This window comes from Dendrobates tinctorius, unplaced genomic scaffold (genome assembly GCF_039654945.1).
Source record: "Dendrobates tinctorius isolate UK_male_01 unplaced genomic scaffold, ASM3965494v1 ptg000245l, whole genome shotgun sequence".
NCBI classification, from domain to species: domain Eukaryota; kingdom Metazoa; phylum Chordata; class Amphibia; order Anura; family Dendrobatidae; genus Dendrobates; species Dendrobates tinctorius.
In genome coordinates, this window is record NW_027361912.1 from 7,015,815 (window position 1) to 7,041,667 (window position 25,853).

General features: G+C 43.4%; 1 protein-coding gene across 1 annotated transcript in view; it reads left to right on the forward strand.

Annotated features, from left to right (window-relative positions):
• LOC141060796 (zinc metalloproteinase-disintegrin-like VLAIP-B) overlaps positions 1 to 25,853 on the forward strand; it is a 70,560-nt gene that overhangs the window by 13,902 nt on the left and 30,805 nt on the right. The window contains exons 3-10 of the mRNA XM_073557152.1: positions 3,966 to 4,042; positions 12,278 to 12,356; positions 13,444 to 13,520; positions 19,721 to 19,895; positions 21,717 to 21,779; positions 24,088 to 24,159; positions 24,377 to 24,546; positions 24,661 to 24,745. Coding sequence (XP_073413253.1) covers positions 3,966 to 4,042; positions 12,278 to 12,356; positions 13,444 to 13,520; positions 19,721 to 19,895; positions 21,717 to 21,779; positions 24,088 to 24,159; positions 24,377 to 24,546; positions 24,661 to 24,745 — 798 coding nt within the window. The remainder of the gene's footprint in view (positions 1 to 3,965; positions 4,043 to 12,277; positions 12,357 to 13,443; positions 13,521 to 19,720; positions 19,896 to 21,716; positions 21,780 to 24,087; positions 24,160 to 24,376; positions 24,547 to 24,660; positions 24,746 to 25,853) is intronic.

The window sequence follows — 25,853 nt, forward strand, 5'->3', positions numbered from 1 at the left end:
TTTGTCGCTGTGGGTTTCCTGAATAGCGACGTGCAAATAGCCCCGTCAACAATGTCTACCAGAACGTCAAGAAATTCTAATTTAGTACCACCAAAAACAGATGTAAACTGCATGTTCATCGTGTTAGTGTGGTTAAGCTATGCCACAAATGCTCCAAAAGTGTCTCTAGGGCCATCCCATACTATAAAGATGTCATCCACATACCTGAGGTATAATCTGATATGTTTGAGAAAACCATTCTTAGTGGAGTAAACGAATTTCTCAAATAGACCCAAAGATAAATTAGCAAAAGTGCATGCTGCCGGGGTCCCCATCGTGTTCCCGACGTTTTGTACGTACCATACATCCATAAACATGAATGCATTGTGTGTGAGTACAAAATTAACCCCCTCGCTGACGAAATCAATGAAATTCTGTTCCTTTGTCCACAGTATTCAAAATCTCTCTGATAGCCTCAACCCCTGTACTCTGGGGAATTCCCGTGTAAAGACTTTCAACATCAATAGATGCTAAAAAAAACTCGGTTACCAAATAAAATTTTGTATAATCGTCAAAAACTCGGTGTCTTTAATATATGGCGGAATATCTTTTAATAATGGGCACAATAACCAATCCATATACTGGGACAAGGATTCTGTGATGGACCCTATCCCTGACACTACGGGGCGTCCTGGGGGAGTAGTAGGGGATTTATGTATCTTAGGGACATGGTACCAATGTGGTCTGGTGGGGAACCCTGGCAGCAGCTTCTCAGGTTAATAGAGTTTTGAACCTGCCCGGCGCCTACACTTATAGCCTCGCTGTCAGGAGGAAATTAACTTCATTCCTCCCGGTAGAGTTCCAGATTCAGTTACGGGGACAACTCCATTGTGGTTTCAGTCACTACTCTGTGTATAGAGAGAGTCTGCAGCTGTGCCGCTGGCCCTGACTGACAGCAGGTCAGCCTTTTTTACGCATGGCAGGTTCCCTTTAAAGAATCCAGAACTTCAATAGTCATGATCATACTGGACCATCAGAGGATCCTCCGGAGAGCCCAGGTGTTATTTCTCAGCTGGTAAGGTGGATCCTAGAAGTCTTTGGTCCAGATGATCAGTTGTAATACAGCATGGACAGATGACGTAGATGTAGCAGGGTGGTCAAGCTGAAAAAGGGGCTTAAGACCCTTCATGGCAATTGGAGAAGTTGAGTTGTAGTATACTAGGAAGTTGGAGGCTCAATGAAAAGGAGACAAATGAGGCAAAGTTGAAGTAATGGCACAAGGTCCTAGTGATGAAGCGGAGCAAAGTATGTCACTGGGTCCTGTACAGCAGAGCTGGGTAAGCCCGGAGGCTCATTGATAGCAAAGCAAAGCAGGACAATGTAGCAGAACCAGACAAGGTTGTTGTGGTGGATATGTCAAGCGGCTCAATGTAGAGATGGAGTGGGTGTAAGGGGGTGAAACACAGGAAGAGTCGGGGGAGGCTTGGTACGTGTCCGGAACCATTGAGCTGCACAGCAGGTTCCTGCAGGGACACATAGAGGGACGAGGACAGGAAGGAAGCTGGGCAGAGAGCAGGGAAAACGAGGGCGCAATCCTCTGAGCAGCTTGGGCAGCGGTCAGGGCAGGATGCAGCTGCTCTCGGGAGAGTAAAGAGAACTCCCGTTCAGAGGACCAATACGGGTGGATTGCACTGTGAGACGGCATCAAGTGAGTACGTGGAACCGGAGTCTGCAGTGACAAGAGAGGTGCGTCCTGACCACCGTGCAGAGACAGTGCCCCGTGCAGAGACAGTGCCCCATGCAGAGAGAGCAGCCCATGCAGAGAGCGGCCCATGCAGAGAGTGTAGCCTGTGCAGAGAATGTGACCCGTGCAGAGACAGTGACCCCCGCGCGAAGCCCCAGTACCCGTGGTGTTAGTGCAGAGCCCCTGATTCCAGTGGAGGGACGCAGTTGTAGACGGAGCTTCGCTTTTCCAGGAGAGACTGTAGTGTTGGAGCAAAAGACTCAGAGTAGAGACGACCGCGGTTGCCTCGTATCCCCTCTGACTCCCACAGTAACCCTTGAGACCCCGGCTGGGGATTGTTAAAGACCACAGCGTCCACAGAGACTATAGACAAGTGCTGCAGTTGTTCAGCGCCTATGTGGGAGAAGTTTGACCCTTCAAACCTTCCCCTTCAGACTGTTAAGTTCATTTCAGGAAAGACCTTTCATTACTGTTCATGCTGTTTGCCTGTCGAAGAACTTGTTTCACATTACTAATGCTTGCACTGTTATTTTGCCAGTGTAAACCTCCCTTTAACTGTTGGTCCGTCTGTTCCGTGGTGGCATACCCAACACCTGCACATTTGTTACATGGATAAGGAGACTTTGCTACATCATTGGACTCTGATATAAGTCACAGAGATATGTAAGTCAGGAGACTCCCTGTGGCAATGTAACAGAGCACAGTGATGTAAGAGTTGTCACGACTCTTGTCGGGTGTCTTGGGACCAGGGGCTTCTTCTCTGTCCCTAACGCTAAGGGGAACCCTAGCTTGCCCTGCTCCCCAGATTACTTCTGATGGTGAAGATGCCGGGGCCAAGTATCTTGCCTTTGCTCCTGAATCCGCCCTCAGTCTGTACCTTTTCCCCACCCAGGGAAGATGGGAGTAGTAATGAGCCGTAATATACCAACCACACTAACAAGGTAATACAAACATGAATAAAGGAAAATACCAATCATACAAATATACACACATAAACAACAGGAATAAAGGAAAATACTAATCATACAAATATACGCACATAAACAACAGAGGTAAACACCAGGGAGTGGAGAATGGGGTTAAGCAAAGTAGGAGAAGAAAGGGAATTATCACACACTCAAAACCAAGCAACAGTCGCAGATAAATCTGCCTTTTCCAATAACCACCATCAACATATCCAGCCATACAGCAAAAGCCACTCTGACAGTGAGTGCTATCCAGTGCCCAGATTATATAGGAGATGAGAGTGGCTAACAGTGCACAGCTGAGAGCCTTAAGCTGCAGGAGCTCTCAACTGAGCAGATTAACCCCTTCATTGCCAAAAGAAATTTACGCATTTAATAAAAAGCTGAAGTGCTTCTAACCAGTGCAAGAGTAGGAGAAATCAGATGCTGTGGTCTTCAGGCTCCTCTCTGTTGCTGTAAACCCGTGACAAGAGTTGAGCATTTCACGAATTTCAGAGTATTACTAACTGGTGGTATTGCAGAGTATCTAGTAGTTCATGTGGTTCAATTTGGTGACATAGCAAAGCCCGGCAATGTAGCAGACTTGGGTATACCAGGTAGCACTAAGAGAGGAGTAAAGCTGAGTTCCCATGAGTATATCAAAGCTGGGTATATCAGGTGGCTTAAAAAAAAGAAAAAAAGAGCAATAAAAGTTCCCAGGGGTGGTAAAAATGCCAACTACACTTTTGGTCAGACTTTGAACCATTGCTTGGCCAGAAGTCATGTTGTCCATTCCAAAGAAGAGTCACAACAGCATAGAAGGAAGTGGCAGCATCTGGCACTGGATCCAAGAGAGATGGGTAACACCACCCTGACACAACAATAGACCTTAAAGGTCCATAAAAAATAACCCCATTCAGAGAAGACAATAGAGCCATTTACATTTCACTAATGTCCATTTATTATGGGTTCACAAATAACTTATTTTACCCACATGCACAAGTGGACTTAAAATGTATGGAAGGAGGTCCCGACAACAATTTTCTCTAGTTTACACTCCAGTCTAAAAGTAGGTTACTTAAAATGTGTGACGGTTACTTTGTCTGTCTATACTTAGTTGACCTCTTTATGGTTGACACCTTAGTCATCCTGTAACTTCTCCATCCTACATTATGATAACGAGTCATGGTGGATCTCAATGCTTTCTGCCCACATCCCTGACTATAATGGGGACAGCTGTACTTTTTTTTCCTGCCATTTGTTCCTCTTATAATCTGTTTATTCTTTGTTCTTCCCAGAGCAAGTATCCGTACCTGGTCAAGTACAGGTTACATGTGGAAGGAAAACCTCTAGTCCTACATCTGGAGAAAACAGAGTGAGTCTCCCTATTATTGCCTTGTATTACCTCCACCACAGAGGACAACCTCTGCCAGGACCGTGAATCCCCAGCTCCGTGTCGGTCTACATTTCTGGATCAATATTTGCAGTATATCCTATGTGGACCTTTTCACAGCTTCACTGCCAACCGGTCTTGTTTTATTGACTGACCTAAACCCGTCCTTACATGCTGTGATATTTCCGCATGATGTAATCAGTAGGCCTGAAAATCAGGTTTTTCATGGGGGAAATACCAAATGCTTCTGAGGATCACACAAAAAACTTGTAGCATGCTGGAAAATAAGTCTTGGAGTATTTGTCCTTCCTGATAACAGGGGTTAGAGAAAAGTTTTCAAAGTTAAACTTTTCCTTCTATCATCATTTCGTACAGAACATCAATATTCTCTGCTAATTATTTTCTTAATACATGTTTATAGCTACAAGTTCTGATATCATTGCAAATGAAGGCAGGCAACTATACTAGGGAAATGCCGATGTTTGGAAGCCATTACATGCAATATATTTTAGCACTGTAGTCTTGCAGTGCTGGGGTCCTGGGTTCAAATCCCACCAAGGACAATATCCGCAAGGAGTTTGTATGTTCTCCCCGTGTTTGCGTGGGTTTCCGCCGGGTTCTCTGGTTTTCTCACACACTCCAAAGGCATAGATAGGGAATTTAGATTGTGAGACCAATGGGGACAATGATGACATCAGTAGAGTGCTATGAAAATTAATGGCGCTATATAAGTAAAATAAATACATTTGCAAAGTTTCATAACTTTCCATGCTGGACAAAATTATTAAAAAAAACAATATTTTGCCTATCCTAAAATTAAATTAAGAATAAAATCAGAACAGCTTTTTGTGTATTTGATTTGGCTTGATCTATCAAAATATGAAGCTATTTAATGCAAAGAAAAATATATCAAAATTACAGAATTGCTATTTTTTTTGTTGCCACACCTTTCCTAAAAATGCAAAAGAAGGCAATTTAAAACGTTTTCTATGTCCTCCAAAATGGTAGCAATAAGAAGAAAAGCTCTGCATGCAAAAACAAGCACTTTCCTAGGGCCATAGATAGAAAAATACAAAAGTTAAAGGGAATCTGTCACCCCATTTTTCGAGTATCAGCTGCTGGCACCGCCATCAGGGGCTTATCTACAGCATTCTGTAACAAGCCCCCGATGTAACTTGAAAGATAAGAAAAATGAGTTATATTGTACTTATCGGGGGGGGGGCGGTCCGGTCCGATGGGTGTCGCGGTTCGGTGCCTCCCATCTTCTAACGTGACGTCCTCTTCTTTGCTGCTAGTCGTTGGCTCCCGCGCAGGTGCACTTCTCTGCCCTGTTGAGGGCAGAGCAGAGTCCTGCAGTGCGCAGGCGCCGGGAGATGTCCGGCGCCTGCGCACTGCAGTATTCTGCTCTGCCCTCAACAGGGCAGGGCAGTGCGCCTGCACAGGAGCCACGACAGGCAGCAAAGAAGAGGACGTCACCGTTAGAAGATGGGAGGCGCCGGACCGCAACACCCATCGGACCAAGACAGGACCGCCCCCCGGTGAATTAAATATAACTAATTTTTCTTATCTTTCAGGTTACATCGGGGGCTTATCTACAGCATTACAGAATGCTGTAGATAAGCCCCTGATGGCAGTGCCGGCAGCTGATTCTTGAAAAATGGGGTGACAGATTCCCTTTAAAGGGAACCTGTCAGCAGGATTGTGCACAGTAAGCTACAGACACTGTCAGGTCAGTGCCGTTATACCGATTAAAATGTTACCTGGGAGATGAAATCAGTCTTGTGGTTGTTGTTTATGCTTTATTTGTAGTTTTCAGTTAATGAGATTCTGGTGCTCCGGGGCAGCCTGTGGGTGGGGCTGTGGGTGGCCTATCGATGGGGTTGTGGGGGGGGGCTTTATGTGGTGATCTGCTTACATATTCATATGCATGGGCTTATGACAGGTCACTGATCAATCAGTGACCTGCCTCCTATTTTACATACTGTAGATCTTACAGTTTGAAAAAAAATTGCATTCATCATGTAGGTGGCGGTGCCTGCACTGTAACATGACTGGATCTATAATATCCATATATTAATTCTATTTAGTGATCTAAATTTCTTAAGGAAAAAAGTTCTTTCTAAAAATGGCGCGCAGTAGCATAATTCGGAACGTGATAGATCCTACTGCGCAGGTGCCACTGCCGGTGCCATTTTGCTAGGGAGAAAAAAAAATTATCTCCACCAAGATGGCGCCGGCCGCACTTGCGCAGTAGCATCTATCGGCGATCTGAATTATGCCGGCGTCATTTTGAGTAAGAATTTTTTTTTTTTCCTCAAGAAATTTATATCACTAAATAGAATGAATGCATGGATATTATAGATTCGGTCATGCTACAGCGCAGGCACCACCACCGACCCCTGCATGATGAATGTAATTTTATTTCACCAAACAATAAGGTATTTATTATGTAAACTAGGGAGCAGGTCAGTGAGGGATCAGGGACCTTTCATGAGCCATACAAATGATTATGTAAGCAGAGCACCACATGAAGACCCCCACAGACCATCCCGGAGAGAAACAACAACCACAAGATGGATTTCATCACCAGATATTGTAATCAGTATAACAGCGCTGACCTGACACTGTCTGTAGGTTACTGTGCACAAGCCTGCTGACAGGTTCCCTTTAAGAGTCTTGGAAAATGTCGAAAAAATATTATTTGTTTACAAATTTCACAATTTTTAAGACCTCCTGAAATTATAAAAAAGTAAATGACTTATTTAACATCTCTGTAATTATGCTGACCTGCAGAATCATGGTGCCCGGCAATTTTACTATACAGTGAACATCGCTGAAGCTTAACCAAAAATCAATGGCGGAATTCTGTATTTATTTTTTTTCATCCTTTCACCACACTTGGAATTTTTTCCCCATTTTTCAGTACATTATATGGCAAAGTGAATGATATCATGCAAAACTACAATTCATTGTACAACTAGGACAGTTTTACTCTTAGCCAGCTGTAATATATCTGCCCCAGATATATATAATATGGGGACGAGAACTATAATGGCCTCTCTCAGTACTGTACACATAGAAAGCTGATAACAGATTCTGGGAATTTACGGTGTCGCCTCTGTGAACCCTTATCATCTGCCATATTAATAATTAACCCTCATGGTGAGGGGTTTACCAGTCTGTCATAGCTTACCTACTAATCATTTATGATTTATGGATCTCTCCTATATCTAGACCTCAGGCTCCACAATCTGATATATGAAAACTACACTTCCCATCATGCCTCAGTTTCTAGCCTTCATATGCTAATGTCCGACATAAACCTTAGATGGCTATTGACCTAATAATGGTTCGGACCACCATTTTGCCGGCAGCCATCTTGTCAGGTTTCCCCATACACATGAGCACTCGTATGTCCGAGTGCTCCCATGCTCTCTATGTTTGATGGTGGGGTATTATAGGGACATTGTACATCAGTATTAATAGCTTTGTATTTAGGCACTGCACATTGGTATTATTTAGGCACTGTACATTGGTATTGGGGCACCCGTCAGGGCCGTGGGGTACTCGGTACTGGGCTGCTTCTTAAAGGAGCAGTGTCACAGCGGGGGTGACCCGGTCTGTGGCCCTTGGCGTCCAATAAAAGGTATATTTACAGGGAAAATAAATGAAGAGATTTTGTAAAGTGTTTGTGACGCCACCTGTGGTTTCTGGTAAGAAGTGACCAGCGCTGCAGTGCAGATCCTCTGGGACTGATGGTATGATGCAGCAGAGTTGGAATAGCTCTCCACAGGCAGAGCTGTTGTCCCAGGGCAGTAGTGGTAATTAAGGAGGTGATGTTTAAGGAGGACAGATGTAGTAGAGTTGAGTGAATGTTGAGGAAGGAATTCAGAGAACACAGCTGGGTGCAGTTCCAAAGCTTTACTCACAGTTTTGGTGCACACAGATGCCCGCTTGGTGCCGCGTCCTCCAGGTGAGGGGCTCAGCCAACTTCCAGGCAGATGAAGCACACCTTTCCAGCACTCCCTTCAGTATATGCCTTCCCTGGCCATCTCGCTGTGTTGCCTTCTCGCCTCTTCCTACCCAACACCTCACAGTCAGTGTCCCAGGCCAGCAGCCGCAGACCTTGTCGGATAACGTACTCTCTGCGTTTCCTTGCTCCCTTTTGGCTGCCTTTCTGGCGAAGAGAACTGTGGTTTGTGGCTGTGGTGCTTAAAGGTGCCGCAGCTGTCGGCTTGCTAGCTGAATCTGTTGTCCACTCCACTAGGTTAAGGGGCCGAGACTCTTCTGCGACCTGATCCCTCCACCTGACGGCCGTCAGCGTGGAACGAGCCCCACGGGTGGCTCTCGCACAGCCCGTGCCTCTGGGATCCCTTCCCTCCACAAGGAGCTTCTTTCTGTCTCTATTCCTTCCAGCTACCCCTCCCAACCAGGAGCTGCTCTATATACGTCCTTCCACTTAATCCCCTACAGGAAGACTGTCCTAACTTCCTTCTATTTTCCTGCTTTAACCCTCAAGCTCCACCCACTTCCCAACACCCTTTGTGACCCAAGCAGGGGTTATCCAGGGTGCCCTGCTACTCTAGGGTGTGTTTTGGTTGCAGGTGTAAGAGTGCAGTCAGGTGCCTCCACCTTATCTGGGAAGTGGGATACCACATCTCTGGCTGAGGTGCAGTACCTCTGTGGCGACTGCACCCTCAGGGGCGCCATAGTATTAGTTAGGCACTGAATGTTGGTATTATTTAGGTACTGTACATTGGTATTATTTAGGCACTGTATATTGGTATTATTTAGGCACTGAATGTAAGTATTATTTAATCACGGTATATTGGTATTATTTAGGCACTGTATATTGGTAGTATTTAGGCACTGTATGATGGTATTATTTAGGCACTGTACGTTGGTATTATTTAGGCACTGTATATTAGTATTATTTAGGCCTTGTACATTGGTATTATTTAGGCCCTGTACGTTGGAATTATTTTGGCACTGTATATTAGTATTATTTAGGCCTTGTACATTGGTATTATTTAGGCACTGAATATTGGTATTATTTAAGCACTATATATTGTACTAGCTGAAGAGCCCGGAGTTGCCCGAGCATAGTAACTAACTGTGGTTAGTTGTGAGCACCGATCCCCTTGCAGTGTGAGCACCCCTCCCCTTGCAGTGTGAAACCCCCTGTGTATTGTGAATACCCCTTCCTTTGCAGTGTGACACCCCCCCCATGTATTATGTGAGCCCCCATATGTATTGTGAGCACCCTTCCCTTGCAGTGTGGGACCCCTTTTGTATTGTGAGACTCCCTGTGTATTGTGAAACACCCCCGTGCAGTGTGAGCCCCCTTGTGTATTGTGAGCAGCCTTCCCTTGAAGTGTGAGACCCCTTTTGTATTGTTTGCCCCCCTGTGTAGTGTGAGCTCAGTATGACATGGCTGTGACATGCTGAGGGCAGTGGAGTCATGTGGGGACACGTGGGAGTGCGCTCGGTGAGAGGTAGAGGACGCGGTGTGAGCCCCCCCGTGTATTGTGAAATAGTGACCAAATACTGACTGTGTGAATGTGGCCTTATAAACAGCCTCCACCTGCAGTGCCTCACTCTTGTCTACACACAGCCTCCTACTGCATCAACACCTCACTTCTCTCAATTTCTTATCACGCCTCTCATTTTTCCCCTCGCATCTGTCATTTTCCCCACCATATCTCTCATTTTCCCCGTTGCCTTATACACAGCCTCCACCTGCAGCACAGCACTATTCTCATTTTGTCATCATCTAGGTGAAGAGCATTACAGTGTTGTCACACAGTTTGGGAAGATGAAATCAAAATGTGGCTCCACAAATAGTTCTTTTGATGTCAGCATAGAGCTAGGGATGTCTTGATACATACACACACACACATACATGCACTCAACTTATATTTATAGATTATTAAGGCACGGTATGTTGGTATTATTTAGGCAATGTATGTTGGTATTTGGTTGTTATTTGTACACTGCATATCAGTATTTGGCTTGTATTATATGGACACTGTCAGTTTTATTTTGTTGGCATTATTTGGGCACTGTATATTGGTATTTAGTTGGTAATATTTGGCATTATCCATATTATTTGGGGACTGTATGTGGCATTAGTTGGCTGGGATTTTTTTGGTGCACATTATCTATATGCTGCTATTATTTGTACTCTGTACTTTAAGAATATATTAGCCTTGTATGGTGGCTCAGTTCTGTAATACTGTATCTGGGCTGTATATTGTTAGTTTTGAGTAATATATACTGTTATTAATTAGATGGCATGTTTGGTACATAGTTGAGTACTGTATTTTGGTAATTGTTTCACTGTAAATTGGTATTACAGATATTTGTTTTGCATTATTTGAACACTGTATTCTGGCATTATTTGGCTGGGATTTTTTGGTACATATTTTTGAGCACTATATGTTGATATTATTTGAGCTTTGTATATTGTTATTATAGTACTGCATAGAGGTTTTTTGTCTTTAATGTGTATTTGTCGTGTTATTATGTGTTTGTCTGAATTGTGTATTTGTTGATTGTATTGTGTATTTGATGTCTTTGTCGTGCATTTATTCTGTGTATTGTACATTTGTTGTCTGTATTGTGCATTTTTATTATCTTTGTGTTGTACAGGATGGGCCATTTATAAGGCTAGACCTGGGTGGGCCATTTATATGGATACACCTAAGTAAAATGGGAATGGTTGGTGATATCAACTTCCTGTTTGTGGCACATTAGTATATGGGAGGGGGAAAACTTTTCAATTTGGGTGGTGACCATGGTGGCAATTTTGTGTTTTTGACACTGCGGTTTTTGTCTCTTTTTGGTATGTAATGTTTTAAATAAAGCTTTTTTTTTTTTTTTTTTTTTTATATTTCCTGGTATTTGGCTTTGACAAAACTTTAGTGACACAATCATGTACAGAATACATGCATTTTTCGTGCCTTTCCACAGCAGAAAAGTATTAGAAACACATACGGTATGTTTTTACCTGCAGATTTTCTGCATCTAAAGCAATTCTATAAGGAAGATCCACAAAACAAAATAAAGTTGTCACGTTGCAGATTTCAAAAATGCACCAGAGGGTCAATTTATGGCGCATAACGGATGGAGCTTACAAATACTGATATAAACTACTGATCTGTTTCAAAATCCAAGTCATAAATTGTGTATGAACATTTCCAAGGGTATTTTCACACACTGATTTTTGGCATGGATTTTTCTGGATGAAGTAAAATGAAAGAGACTTCCAAATATCCCCGATTCATTACTGAATTTGTTTCAAATCTGCATCAATTTCTGTTGCGTGTACGCTGTGTTTTATGTGCAGATTTTCCCTGTAGAACTGCATTAGATGCAAGAAATCCGCAGGTAAAAAACGCACGTGCATTTTTGGTGCGTTTCCACTAAAAACACATGTAATCCGCAAAATTTTGTCAAAGCCAAATACCAGGAAGTATCGAAAAGAGACAAAGGGCATAGCGTCAAAAACGCAATAAAAAACGCATGTTAAAAAAAGCACTAAAACTCAATTTAAAAATGCAAGTACCCTAATTAAAAAAATAAGTGCGGAAACTCTGCAACATCAATAACTCATGTGAATATAGCCTTACGCAGATTTTTCTGGCTGACAAATACACTGGAAAAAATAAAGGCGTGATCTATTATTGCTTTTGTACTTTTTTTTTGTAGAATTGTGGTGTTTTTCACCTATTTGTTTATTTGCTGCTTATTCTTCTAATTTGTGTGTTTTTTTTGAGTTTTTTTGTTCATTGTGGGAAGGGTTTGCAGCTTCTAGTTGTTTTCGTCTGTTTCATCAAATGCAACTTTGTAAAAAGTCGCAAAAGTTTGGTGCAAATTTATTCCAATCCTCCTCTGTATGTTCATGTAGATTTTGTAACATTTTAGCACAGCATGCAACTTATTTTGCTGTAAAAAGATGTAAAAAATGGTAAAAAAAATGAGTATTTTTTCATTTCACAAAATTTATAAACCACACGTGACATTTTAGAGAATTTGGCTCAAAAGCATCAATCAATACCAGAAGAAAAAGAAAAGAAAAGTGACTTACAAAAATGCAACTGACAAAATTTATTTTTTTTTTTATTAAATTTTTGGATTGTGATTCGAGGCTTGCATTATATTATTAGTCACCGAATGTGTTATTATATAGTGATTACTCTTTCTTGTTTTCTGCAGAGACCTAATATCTGATGATTTCACAGTGACCCTTTATGGGGATGATGGAACTCCGATAACCACCAAACCAAAGGATAAGGTATATAATATTTGGCAGAAGACACCTGGTATATACCAGAGTCGTGAACATTCATGCCGCCTACTGACCAAAATGTTGTGGACACATGGAGCATACATCCCCAATGCTCACTTATAGAACTGTGTCACACAAACATTATATCACTTGGGTTATGGGGTTACTGTGATAGTGTGGAGCCAGAAGACCGCAGTGTCGGATTGCTCCTACTCTGGTGCTGAGAAGAAGCACTTGTCCTTCATTTTAAATGTGTTTACTCCTTCTGGAAGAACAGGGAATCGGGCATATTGGAAATCCCTGTGCTCACAGCTGTGCTCGGTTAGCCACTATTTTCCCATTTATAATCTGGGCTCTAGTTACTAATCCTTTTCAGAGCTACTGTAGCATTTGCTGCATGGCTAACGGTGGGTGAGGAGTACATTTCAGAAGGAGAGTTGGAGGAGTTTTTACTGACTGTTGCTTGGTTTGTATGCATGGTAATTCCTTATCCTTCTGTATTTTGGTTTATTCCCCTACCTTAACACCCCGGTGCATTCCTCTGTTACATGTGAGTGAATATTTTGTAAGCCTGAAGTTTTTTGTTAACCCTTGTCCGTGTTACCTTGTTTGTTGGGTTGGTGTACTACAGTGCACAGTTGTGCCCTCTCTTCCCTGGGTGGGTGAGGAGAACAGACAGAGGGCTAACGTAGGAGATAAGGCAACGGTGGATACCTCGGCATCTTCACCTTCAGAAGTATACTGGGAAGCAGGATGAGCTAGGGCACCCCCTAGTGTTATTGACAGGGAGGAGCCTCTGGTCCCAGGTCACCCGACAGCTGTGTTGTGACAACTTGGTCCTTCTTTTTTTGTGATTTGCACCATTTTTACACTATATTAACTTACACTTTCATGCATTTTAAAAAAAAAAAAACTCTTCTGAGCTGGAACGTGAAGTTCCAAGATCTCAATGCTAAACCCACCAAGTGTCATTTATAACGGTAGCTCCTTTGGTGCCATTACTTCTGCCCGCTCCATAGCTACACCTTAGAATATCTTTTTTTTTTTTTTTGTCCATACCACATAATATAATGCTGTCATGAATGCCTTGCAGGACCACTGCTGCTACCAGGGTCATGTGAAGGAAGACGATGGCTCCACGCTCAGCATTTGTACATGTAAGGGGCTCAGGTAAGGAGGGATAAAACCACGAGATGTGAGTGATAACCGTCGGAGCCATCCAGGCTTCAATTAACTGCGCTCTCTTCCGTGGTAATTTATAGATAATTATTTGTATTTATAGCTAATTTCTAAGTCCTAAGCACTTGTTGTCTGGTCTGAGATGATGATTACAGAGCACTGACCACCATGTACTGTCGCACTTTCATCTTCCATATCGCCATTCTACATTATTGTGCAACCTAAGGTGGCAGACTGCAAAGAGCGCCATGAAATATGTTGGGACTAACCATACCAGGAGCCATGTGCTAACACTATTGATATTTTTCATAAAAGTGTGTGATTATAAACCCAAACTTCTATGTAGTTTTGTTCCTAAGGGCTCATTCAGACATCTGAGTTTCACATACGCTTTGTAGCCTTGTTTTTCCACAGATAGAACCCGAACCTGGTATAATCCATTTGCCATGTTAAAAAAAGCACAAGGAAAAAAACCCGAAAATGTCCAATTTTGATCCCATTTATGGATGAGATTCGGTGTGACACTGAATCACTTCTCACGGACAAGTCCTGAGGTGAAGAAGTCAATGAGTCCAAGTCAAATGCCAGGAGAGTACATCAAAGCCAAAAGGGATAAGCCAAACATTTAGTCAAAGGCAAAGTCCGGGGTCAGGCAACTAAAGTCAAAAGCAAAAGAGGTAATATAAAGTAGTCAAAAATGCAAATCCGCTGTCTGACATCAAAGCAGCGAGCAAGGCTATGACTGGCAATGGTCTGACCATTGCCAGTTAGTTAAATAGCCAGGTAATCACCCTGAACATGTTACACCTGAAGGAAACCTAGCAGGGGTAGCCAAATGGGCAGCTGCACTGTCACTCACAATGCTGACAGCCCAGCACACCCCTGTCTCTGATTGGATAGCTGGACTGTCACTAAAAATACTGACAATCCAGCATGACCCTAATCCTATAGGGTGGCTGAGCTGTCACTCACAGCATCCTTAGGACACCATGAGTGGTGGATTCATGACACTCTACCTCTCAATGATGAACACAACTGTGCAGCATTTATTTCCAGTAATGGCCACATTATATTTCCTGGTGTAAATGGATTAACCCCTTTCTGACATTGGGCGTACAACAGCTTACATGTGCCCGCAATAGCTACGGGTGGAATCGCGATCCATCCGTGGCTATTAGCTAGTTAAATCCTGCTGTTAGACGCTGAGGGTATGTGTCCATTCTGCGTACTGGCAGCGCTTTGGACAGAGCGGAAACCCCGCTCCGCCCAAAGCGCCGCCCACTGCTGTACGCGCTGCCATACCGCATGTGTTCATTGAACACATGTGGAATCACCGCATCGTATCCATAGACTGGGTTATTTATCTTGCATAAACAGAGCGTCTCCGCAAGATAAATAGACATGCTGCGGTCGGGAAAGATGTGCCACATGTCAGGTTACACCGTATGCGGCAATGCATGCATAGTGGAGACAGGATTTCATAAAATCCCCTCCACTATGCTGTAACATCTCTGCAAGATAAATAGACATGCTGCGGTCTGGAAAGACGTGCCGCGTGTCCGGTTACGCCGTATGCGGCACTGCATGCATAGTGGACACGAGATTTCATAAAATCCCCTCCACTATGCTGTAACATCTCTGCAAGATAAATAGACATGCTGCGGTCTGGAAAGACATGCCGCGGTCTGGAAAGACATGCCGCATGTCCGGCTACGCCGGATGCGGCCTTCACGCATAGTGGAAACGGGATTTTATAAAATCCCCTCCACTATGCTGTAACATCTGGACGCTGCGGCTGTACGCAGCATCCAATCCGTAGCAAATCCTGATGTAATCCGGACAGTGGAAACATACCCTCATCAGCTTGAAAAAAGAACATATTGTTCGAAACGCGTTGCTATTGCTACTCCGCAGTGATGTGGCTTGTCCGTGTATCTTTGTTCTTATGCCTTTAATAAATTTTTGCATATTTGGAAGCTGGATTTTTTTCTTCTTTTGAAACATACCCTAACAGGCGCATTTAACAAGCGCTTTCGGCAGTTGCGCCTGAAATCCGCCCACTGGTGACCTGCATCACATGATCGCGGGTCACCGGTTCGTTGGCATGACAGCCAGAGGTGTCCTGGAGACCTCTACGGTTGTCAGTGCCGGCTTGCTGTGAGCGCCACCCGGTGGTCGGCGCTCATAGCAAGTGAGTAATTCTGCTATATAGAGGCGATCTGCTCATCGCCTGTATATAGAAGAGCCAATCGGGTTATGGCAGCTTCTATTCTCCCATGAAGACTATTGAAGCATGGCAAAATTTAAAAAAAAAAATGTTTTTAAAAGATAAAAAAAATCTAAAAGTTAAAATCACCCCCCTTTCAAAATAAAACAATAATAAAAAAAAATCAAACATACACATATTTGGTATCGCTGTGTTCAGAATCGCCCGATCTATCAATTTAAAAAAAAAAAAGGATTAACCCGATCGCTAAATGGCATAGGGGGAAAAAAAGTAAAAATGCCAGAACTACGTTTTTTTGGTCGCTGCAACATTGCATTAAAATGCAATAACAGGCGATCAAAAAATCATATCTGCAGCAAAATGGTATCATTAAAAAGTCATCTTGGCACACAAAAAAATAAGCCCTCACCCAACCTGAGAACACGAAAAATGAAGATGCTACGGGTATCTTAAAATGGCGCAATTTTTTTTAACAGTTTGGATTTTTTTTTCACCACTTAGCTAAAAAATAACCTAGACATGTTTGGTGTCTATGAACTCGTAATGACCTGGAGAATCATAATGATAGGTCAGTTTTAGCATTTAGTGCACCTAGTAAAAAAGCCAAACAAAAAACAAGTATGGGATTGCACTTTTTTTTTTGTAATTTTACCCCACTTGGAATTAATTTCCCGTTTTCTAGTACTCGACATTGTAAAACCAACGGTGTCGTTCAAAAGTACAACTCGTCCTGCAAAAAACAAGCCCTCAAATGGCCATATTGACGGAAAAATAAAAAGTTATGGCTCTTGGAAGAAGGGGAGGGAAAAACGAAAATGCAAAACTGAAAAAAGCTCAGGTCTCAGGGGGTTAAGGGGTTAATACAAAAATGTGCAGTAGCTATACTACCTAATCCTTGAAAACATAAGAGAACATTTGTGAGCTTTAATCTCCAAAAAAAGAAATGTGAACAAGTAAGTTATGAGTCCTGTTTTTAAGGAGGTAAAAAACAATGTTTTATTTTTAAATACACAAACGAGACATACAGGTATAAAGTTATTCACCACATGAATCATAATAAATGTGACAGGCAGGCAGTGATATAACCGTGTGTCAGCAAAAACAAGCAAATCACTACACATGATATGGGAACAGCATCATTGCTAGATTAACAGCTCTTGGCTTGTTATACTCCAACGGTGGGGGTAGTACATAAATGTCATATGCATAGCACAGACTGCAACAGAAATTTGGAAATAATTTGCGTGAAATTTATGTTGCTAAACCTCACACAGTAATGGGTTTCCCAAGATGCTGCTCAATGCATAAGTTTCCCCACAAAAAATGAGCATAATGGTCACATGGTGAAGCCAAAGCATATATGAAGTGCTCTTACCCATGATGTGTAGTGCTTGTATGCTGTACAGAGGCCCTGACGCGCGTTTCGCACTTGCTACCTCGGGGGCAGTGTGTTGTAAGCGGTCTGCAAGGTTTAAATATCCCTCTGCAAAATAATCTGGCCAATCCAGGAGGTTCAGTTCTGTTCTCTGTATCCGGCGCATGAGGGTGGGACTATCCATCACTTCCGCTGTCGCGGCCACGATACGTGTCAGGAACAAGTGTTCCGGTGATGTCATTGACACGCATCACTCCATGAGGACACCTTCTGGGATGGAGGCATGCTGGGTGAACCACCGTCATGCGCCACACAAGGCAGGACAAGTTCCACTCCACAGTTAGCTATGGTGACCATTTTAAGTATTGGCAAGTTAAAGGGCAAGCAGATATAGTATCATTAGTAACCAGACAAATCATTTTAGTAACAAAGATCACATATCAAACACTTTCAAGTTGAAAATTCAGTCCAAAGTGAGCCCATTGAAGAAGAAATCAGGCCAAAGTACAAAAGGTCCACAAAGCAGATTGTTGTGAGCTCATTTTCTCGTTCACCTTTGATGTCCGATGAACTCCCTCTGCTGGTGAAAGGAGGTGGTGAAACTGATTTGGATGGGAGAAACCTGTCACCTGAACAGGTGGATTGCGATTGGACATCCGGAATCTCTGAGTGGATATAAGGCAGCCGACGCCCTGTAGGGTTGCTGGTGATTTCTCTGCTCTGAGCTCTGGCCTCCAGTTCAGTTCCTGTCTTCTAAAGCTAAGTTTGCTCTGTTATTGTTCCATGAGATTTTGTCTGATTTGCTAAGTTTTGTGTTCTGCCAGCCCCGGCTGGGGCTCTGCTGAATTTCCATTTTTGTCCCTGATCAGTTAAATCTCTTTTGCTCTGTCTTCAGAATATATCGGAGTGCTGATATAGGGATTTTGAAGTCTAGTGACTTCAGGGCCGTTTTTCCTATCAGACGTGTTGGGACATTTTTGGTAGGGTTTTTGCGGATTGCAGCCAGCATCTTTTCTGTCCTTTCCTATCTAGTTAGTTGGGCCCCATCATTTGCTCTACCTGTCTGTCTGTGTTTGTGTTTTCATCTGTTTTCATCGACAATACATGTTGGGGGCTGTCTATTGCTTTGGGGTCTGCTCTGGGGCAGTTTAGATTTCCCCTTTCTTTCTTTAGGCTTATTTAGTTCTCCGGCTGTGAAGAGGCGTCTAGGACCACCGTAGGAACGCTCCACGGCTACTGTTAGTTGTTGTGAATAGGATCAGGGGTCTGCAATCCGCTAGCTACCAACCTCTCCGGTTTTCTGGACTTAGCTTGCATTTTTGTTTTTTCCTCCTCCGGTGACTCATTCATAACAGCAGATGTTTGGTTATAGTTGGTCAGAACGCCTGGGAGGGGAACACTGTTCCAAAAGAGGAACATCAGCTGCTACAAAGATTTAATAAAAAGAAAAACACACAATTAAAATACATAAACTCCAAAGGGGATACAACAGAGTGGAAGGTTGGAGAGGGATTTTGCACCAGAGGGGGATCGTGCAAATTGGGAAGAGAGTGTGATAGATTCACAAAAAGGAAGAGAAACCTAGTTCTTCATTCAAACCCAATGGAGACATTGTTCCCAATTTGATGATCCATTGGCATTCAAGCTGAGACAGCCTGTGTTTAAGGTCGCCCCCTTAATGCCACCATAAATGTGATCGTACTTAAGTAAGTCAGGATTGCAGGCATGTCTCAACTTGAAGTGGCGAGGCATGGTTTTAAGGGGCGCCATGTCATCAATGGTGAGGGCTGCCCTAATGTCTCCAATGTGTTCACTAGTGTGTACCCTCAACTCACGGGACGTAAGCCCTTCATAAATTAGGTCGCAGGTGGCATAGTATACCACATAATCACTAGTACATGAAATATACTCCCTGATCTGGTAGCTCTGCTGGCAACCTGAAGACCGAAAGGTTGCAGAATCTGTCATACGTGACTGAAATGGCGGAAACGGACTCATGCGTCAGGCAACATTACTCTGCTGTCAGTTCCTCTTTAAAAGGTGTGGACAATATATGGCAATGTTATGTAGGAACTGTATGGCAGCATCATTACTCTACTGTATGGAAGGACACAAAAACACAAATATCCCAAAATAAAAAATAAAATATACTGCAAAAAATGCATAAAGGTAATAATAATAATAAGGGTATTTAGTAAACATAATTTTGATCAAAAGAATGTACAAGCCATCAAGGCAACCCTTGTGGGACAGTCCTACTCTAGTATTTAAAACCTTTCCACTTGCCAAATGACGTAAATGTGAACAAGGATCGAGGGACTGAACCACCAGTAAAAACATAGGCCAGACAGGATAGATTTCCCAGCTCAGAAACAGGGCGGTCACACCCTTATATGCACAGATGGCACAATGAAATGGATAAAAAACTTGAATCTGAACTGAGAAAGTAAGTATGGAAGGACTATATAGTGTAATTCGAGTATAAACATTTAGGTAAAATATTTTTGGAGGTTGTCAGTCCTGGGGAAGTTGACATGGTTATTATAGTGGGAGACATGTTTCCACAAGTTTCTTTATTCCTTTTGGCAGGGGTCTCATCCACACCCGAAACCGCAGATTCTTGATTGAACCGCTGAATCAGACAGACGAAGGAGATCACGCCATATTTGAGACCAAAGAAGAGACTCCACTAACCTGCGGGGTGGTAAATGATACTTGGACAGAAGGAAGAAACTACAAATCCTCACGATCCGGCAATTCTGAGGTAAGATAGTGGGATCTTGCCAGTACGTCAATACACTTCATAATATCTGTTGGTCAAAACATTGTTGGGCTGATCTTTCAGCCAGCAGCTATCTGGCCCGACTCTCCAAACACAGCAGGACTCACTCTGCCGAGCGCTCTTGTCTACTCTCTGAGAGACTCGCTTGTCTGACTCTTATGGTGGCTTACGTCTTAGGGCTGTTTCACATTTTCACTTTTTGACGTCAGTCAGACTCCGCCACTTTTAGAAAAAAACGGATCCGCCCCTTTTTTGGCGGATCCATTTTTTTCCCCCATAGACTTGCATTTGCGGCGGATTTTGACTGATGGTCGTCCTTCGCATCCGTTTTTGGACAGATCCGTTTGAATTGTTGCATCTCCCGGGCGGAGGAGACGGACTCTGAAACGTTTTTTGAAGCGAAGGACCGCTATTTTTGAGCATGCCCGGCAGATTTGCTCTGCCAAGCATTTTATCCCTGAATAGCATTCGGGAAACAGCGTCAAATCTCACTCACTCTCTCTCTCTTTCTCTATCTCTCGCTCTTTTTCCAGACCGCGGTTGCTTTAAATTTCATCCACTTGCCAGCTGCAATGGATCCGCCCAAAAAATGGATCCAGTGGCGTCCGTTTGCCCCATGACGGAAACGGATCCGTTTTTTAACGCTCTGGCGGATTTTGACTGACAAAAAAAGATGGAAATGTGAAACAGGCCTATAGAAAACAAAATGGCAGTACAAAATCGAACATGCCATATCCTTTTCTACCCCAACATCATCTGTTGGATGAAAGTCAGATAATCCATTGGCTGAAACCGTCCATATCAACAGGTTAAGCTGACATAAGTGTAATGTATGTGGGGGACTTAACTTTCAAAGGTTGCAGTGAGACATTTTAACCTTTTTTGCTGCGCAATGTTATAGTTCTATAGCATTGACTTTTATCAGTATGAGTGCGATTGGAGGAGTACACCCAAACCGAATAGTATTTTTTACCCATCTGTCCTTTTCCCTGGTGAATGCAATAACTCAACAGACTACGTTTACTTTAGAGTATTCAAGATCCAGTCCTATAATGCAATGACTCCTCTCGTGCTGCACGTGTCTACCTTTTAGTTTATGGGGCGTTCCCATTTTTTTAAATAATTACATATTTTTGGTTTACGTCTTTATTCCTTAAAGGCAACCTGTCTAAATATACAAAGCGGAGGCTATAACCTCTGACTAACACTGGCTCTGTAATGGGGCCGGCTGTTAGTTATAATGGGGCCACCTGTTTGTCAGGACCGGGGGCGCGGTTACAACCAGCGCTCTCTATACTCAGAGCAGTGACTGATTCAGCGCCACCCCCGTGATGGTAACCAGAACGCTGCCTGGGGTAATAAAGTTAATTTCCTTCCCGCAGCGTTCAGGTAAGTGCGGACGCAATGCAATACTGTTAACCTGCACTTTAACCCCATATCTGCAGGTTAATAGGGTTTTTTTCTTTTTTTGCTAGTGACACTGGTTCCCTTTTAAGGATTTTATTTAATCTGATACCTTACAGTTCAACCCTACCGTGGATGCTGGCAGGAACTTCCCAGAATATTGGCAGTATAAATATATATGCAGTGATCTCCTGCCATGTGGACAACTGAAAGATTTAATTTTTTGTGATTTTCTTGATTATTATTAATAATAAAAGGAAGAAGAAATGAATTACACTATTTCTGTAATACAAGAGAAATCCGATGAGGACAAGTTCATGCGATGAATACTAACAATATGTATATTTCTGCTTGAAATACGTGTCTTTTATATTTCATTTTCCGTTTTACATTTTCCAGAAGCAGAACTTTCTAAAATCTCAGAAATATGCTCAGCTGTTCATCGTGACAGATAAAACCATGGTAGGTATAGTAAGCAGAACAGTGGCTCAGTGGTTAGCAATAAATCTTTGCAGTGCTGGGGTCCTGGGTTTAAATCCCACCAAGGAGTCTGTATCTTCTCCCTGTGTTTGCGTGGGTTTCCTCCAGGTTCTCTGGTTTCCTCCCACACTCCAAAGACACACTGATAGGGAATTTAGATTGTGAGTTCCAATGGGGACAGTGATGATGATGTATGTAAAGCATTGTGGAATTTATGGCGCTATATAAGGGAGTAAAATAAATAAAATGTGCATATACCATACCAATACCAGTACTGTGCATAGACTGGACTTGCAATAACAGGGTATTCCCATAATAGCAAGTTATCAGCTGTCCACAAGATAGGTGATAGTTTGCTGATCCCATGGGATCCCACCGTGAGATTTCTATTGGAATGGAAAGATGGCTTCACTTGTCCTCCTCTGTTCCACTCATTGTCTGTAGGACTGCCTGAGCACTAACAATGAAGAACAATATAGAAGCGGTCAACCGCTTTGTTTCTTTTGGGTCTCTCATCAATCAGTGGTGGTTTGACAGCGGAGATCAAGCATCGATTAGCACTGGCATGCAGCCAATATGAACATGGACCAAATATGGAAGTTCAAGGACATGTCAGTCACCGTCCAACAAGGACTGATCACTGCCATTGTGCTACCGATTGTGACATATGGCTGTGAGACATTCATTAAAGCAGATGGAAGAAAAATCAATGCTATGGAAAAGACGTCTACGTGTCCCATGGAGAGCTAAGATCGCCAACAAACATGTTCTTGATCTTATAAGCCCAGAGATTTCCTTGGAAGGTAAGATCACCAGATAGAAACTGACCTATTTGGGATAAGTGATGACAGCAAATTCACTAGAAAGGAAGATGCTACTCAGAATGGTCAGTGATAAAAGGAACAGGGGAGACCAAAGGTCCATTGGCTGGACACCATCTAGCACAACACAGGAATGAACAACAATTCGAAACAAGCCGTGGAGAACAGGGGAGCCTGGTGAGGACTGGCCTTCAGAGTATCCAAGAGCTGGACATGACTGAATGGATAGAATCTTCATCAAGACTGCTGCAGATAGCCAATTACTGTGTTCAGCTAGCTCCAGAATCCCATTGACAAAAATTTGAGCAGCCATCGCTCTTTTTCAAGAGGAGACTGAAAGGGGTTGTTCAGGCAAAATAAAACTTTGCCCATGGACCTGTAATATTTAAATGATAACAAACTCAGACATGTTCGCCTGCCACCACCCTCCTAGATCCAGCGAAGGTCGCCCCGAAGTCTGCGCAGAGACAGAAGATGGTAAAGTCATCTTTCTATTGGTAATTCAACCAGTGCAGCCTGTGTTTGGTGACTGGATATGTTATGATGACGTGCTGCCCCAAGTCCAATGACTGCTGAAGCCAATCACAGGCCATAGTGGTCCGATGGAAATGTGACATCACTTCCTGTCTCTGTGCAGACCATGGAGCTGCCTGCGCTGGACCCAGAAGGGTCCCCGGTAATTGTGTATGACTAACTTAATTTTTTATATCTCATCCCTTGGGTAGTTTTATTTTGCCTGGAAAATGCCTTAAAGACTCCCATTCTCAGGATCAGTGGGACTGGCAGTGAGAAGCAAACATCACCGATGGATGGGATAGCCCTTTATGCCAAAATGCTCCTCTACAGCAGGTTCCTTGAGCATGTCCTAAATTTCAGAATTGAAGAGAATTGAAGTCTTTAATGTGTAATATTACGCATTTGAAGTATAAAATATATTGTAGGGGTTTTACTCACTCGGTTGCGACGGGAGGAAAACAGGAGGTTGTACAGTTCATAGGGAGGTTATTGCTTCATAAGCCCCAGAAGCAAAACAGAAAATAAACAGCCTTTAGATCAGGCAAAAACAACACAAAATGTCCATAGCAGGGCTCTGCTGGGCACACAGGCTGTGTTAGTGTCCAGTTTTCATGTTCTGTCTGGACTCAAACAAACAGGAGGCCTTCTCCCTCCCATGACACCGACCATGTGCCAAACAGCCTCCATTATATAGGCTGTAACCACACCCAGATGTGAGGTATGTGGGTAGCCAGACCCGCCCATCTCTCATAGCTTCCCGCAACCCCGTCCCAGGTTCAACAGACAAACCTCTTAGTGCTTATGTGCAGTAAAGAAGATACTTCGGGTTACATCACAGAGAGCAGCCATTTCTGTGACACATACCTCTCATCGACTACACTGCCATTAGCCTCCTTACAATATGTAGCAATGTTCTTGAAAATATAGTAATGCTGTTTTTTCATTCATTTTAGTTTGTGAAGTATAACCGCAGCACAGAAATAATTAAGCAGAGGATATTTGAAATAGTTAATTATGCCAACGTGGTGAGTATATGTAAAAACCTGCAGTTTATTATAATCTGAACATTTCTTTACAAAATTTCAGAATGATTTAGACATATGGCGCCACAAACAGTTAGTTCCACATGGTATTTCTGCTGTGGAACGCATTGCAAACATGGTGTAGTTAAGCTCCCCATTGTACCCAGTTGAATTTCAATCAGTTTTGGACCTAACTTTGATAAAACATGTCTTCTTCAAGGTCTACAAACCCTTAACCGTCTTTTTGGCACTGATCGGCTTGGAAATCTGGGATAACAAGGACCAGTTTGTGGTGTCTTCCTCGGCCTCGAAAAACCTTGATCTCTTCTCCAACTGGAGGAAAACCAACCTTCTGCCAAGACAAGCTCATGACAATGCCCAGTTCATAACGTAAGACTCTCCGTCTTCCACTTCATGGTTTATATTCTCTTTAGCTGCTATTTTAACATCTCTACCATCAAAACTGTAAAACCAAAATGTCACCAGTAATTGTTCTTTTCACAGGAACACTGATTTTGATGGCAGTACAGTTGGACTGGCATTTGTTGGCACCATGTGCAGCGAGACCCACTCAACTGGAGTCATTCAGGTGAGTTGAGTATTGTCACTCTTTCTTAACAGCCTTATCCCATCAATTTTACCTTTTCTCAGATTAGAGCCAGCTTCATAAAGCAGACCTAATGTTAGGCATCGAGCTTCCCCCACTGCACAGGGGGAATCTCGAGCCATGTCCTCTGCAGCCGCAGAGATTCCTGCTCAGCAAAGACGTCAGTCCAGGCGTCTTGCCCAGGCTGATGATAGGCATCTGGTTGCTTCTTCTGGCTCTGCTATAACTCCATCCTTGAGTCAGCAGCAAGTAGATGCTTCTGGGACTAAGTCCTGTCTTTTGGGTACTGAGCATGCCCATGGGACGACCTCTCATTGGAGGCCGGAGTTCACATGTGCAGGTCCCGTTCCTGCTCGGATTTGTCCACTACTGGGAAGGTCTCAGAAGGACGCCGCTATAAAAGAGCCGCATTGCCGCTCGGCCATGCGCTAGTATAGACAGTTATGGATAGTGTTGTGTGTGATGATGGATGCTTGTGAACCGCTGAATGACTCATTAAGAAACCCCTTCCCTTTGATACGTATGGTTTAGGGTCTTGAGTCAGCGCCACCGGTGACAATGCGTAGCGCCGCAGTGCTCCCAGCACCTATTACACGCTCAGCCAGAGAGTGTCCTCTGCACGAGACACCTCTGTACTGCATACGCCGCAGTATCCGTCTCAGCGGTGCCGTGCGCAGTTATTGCGTTTTCCAGCACTAAGCTTGAGCTGGTTAGTGGCAGCCGCCAGGGCGGAGCTGTACACACACAGTGCGGTAACACCACTGTCGGCTGCACCCTGTGTTTGCTAACAGGGCACAGCGTTTCACTAGGGTTAATCCCTGGTGCCACAGTAGCGGTTCCCTAAGCCGTAGCCTGTGAGGTAACAGGCTTCGGCGTCTCTTTCTGCGGCTCTGTGCTGTAACAGAGTTTGCTCCTGAGCACGCCGGGTCTGCGGTCACTCCGCTGGTGTTTAGTTGGCATCCGCCATTACCGAGAAGCAGTTTGTCATCTCTGCACGGTGGACTCCGGGTTGCGATCACACTTTATTATATTTAGTGCAATCCGCAACCCTAACACCTTAGATAGGAAATATTGCCTTTGCCCTCTTTTT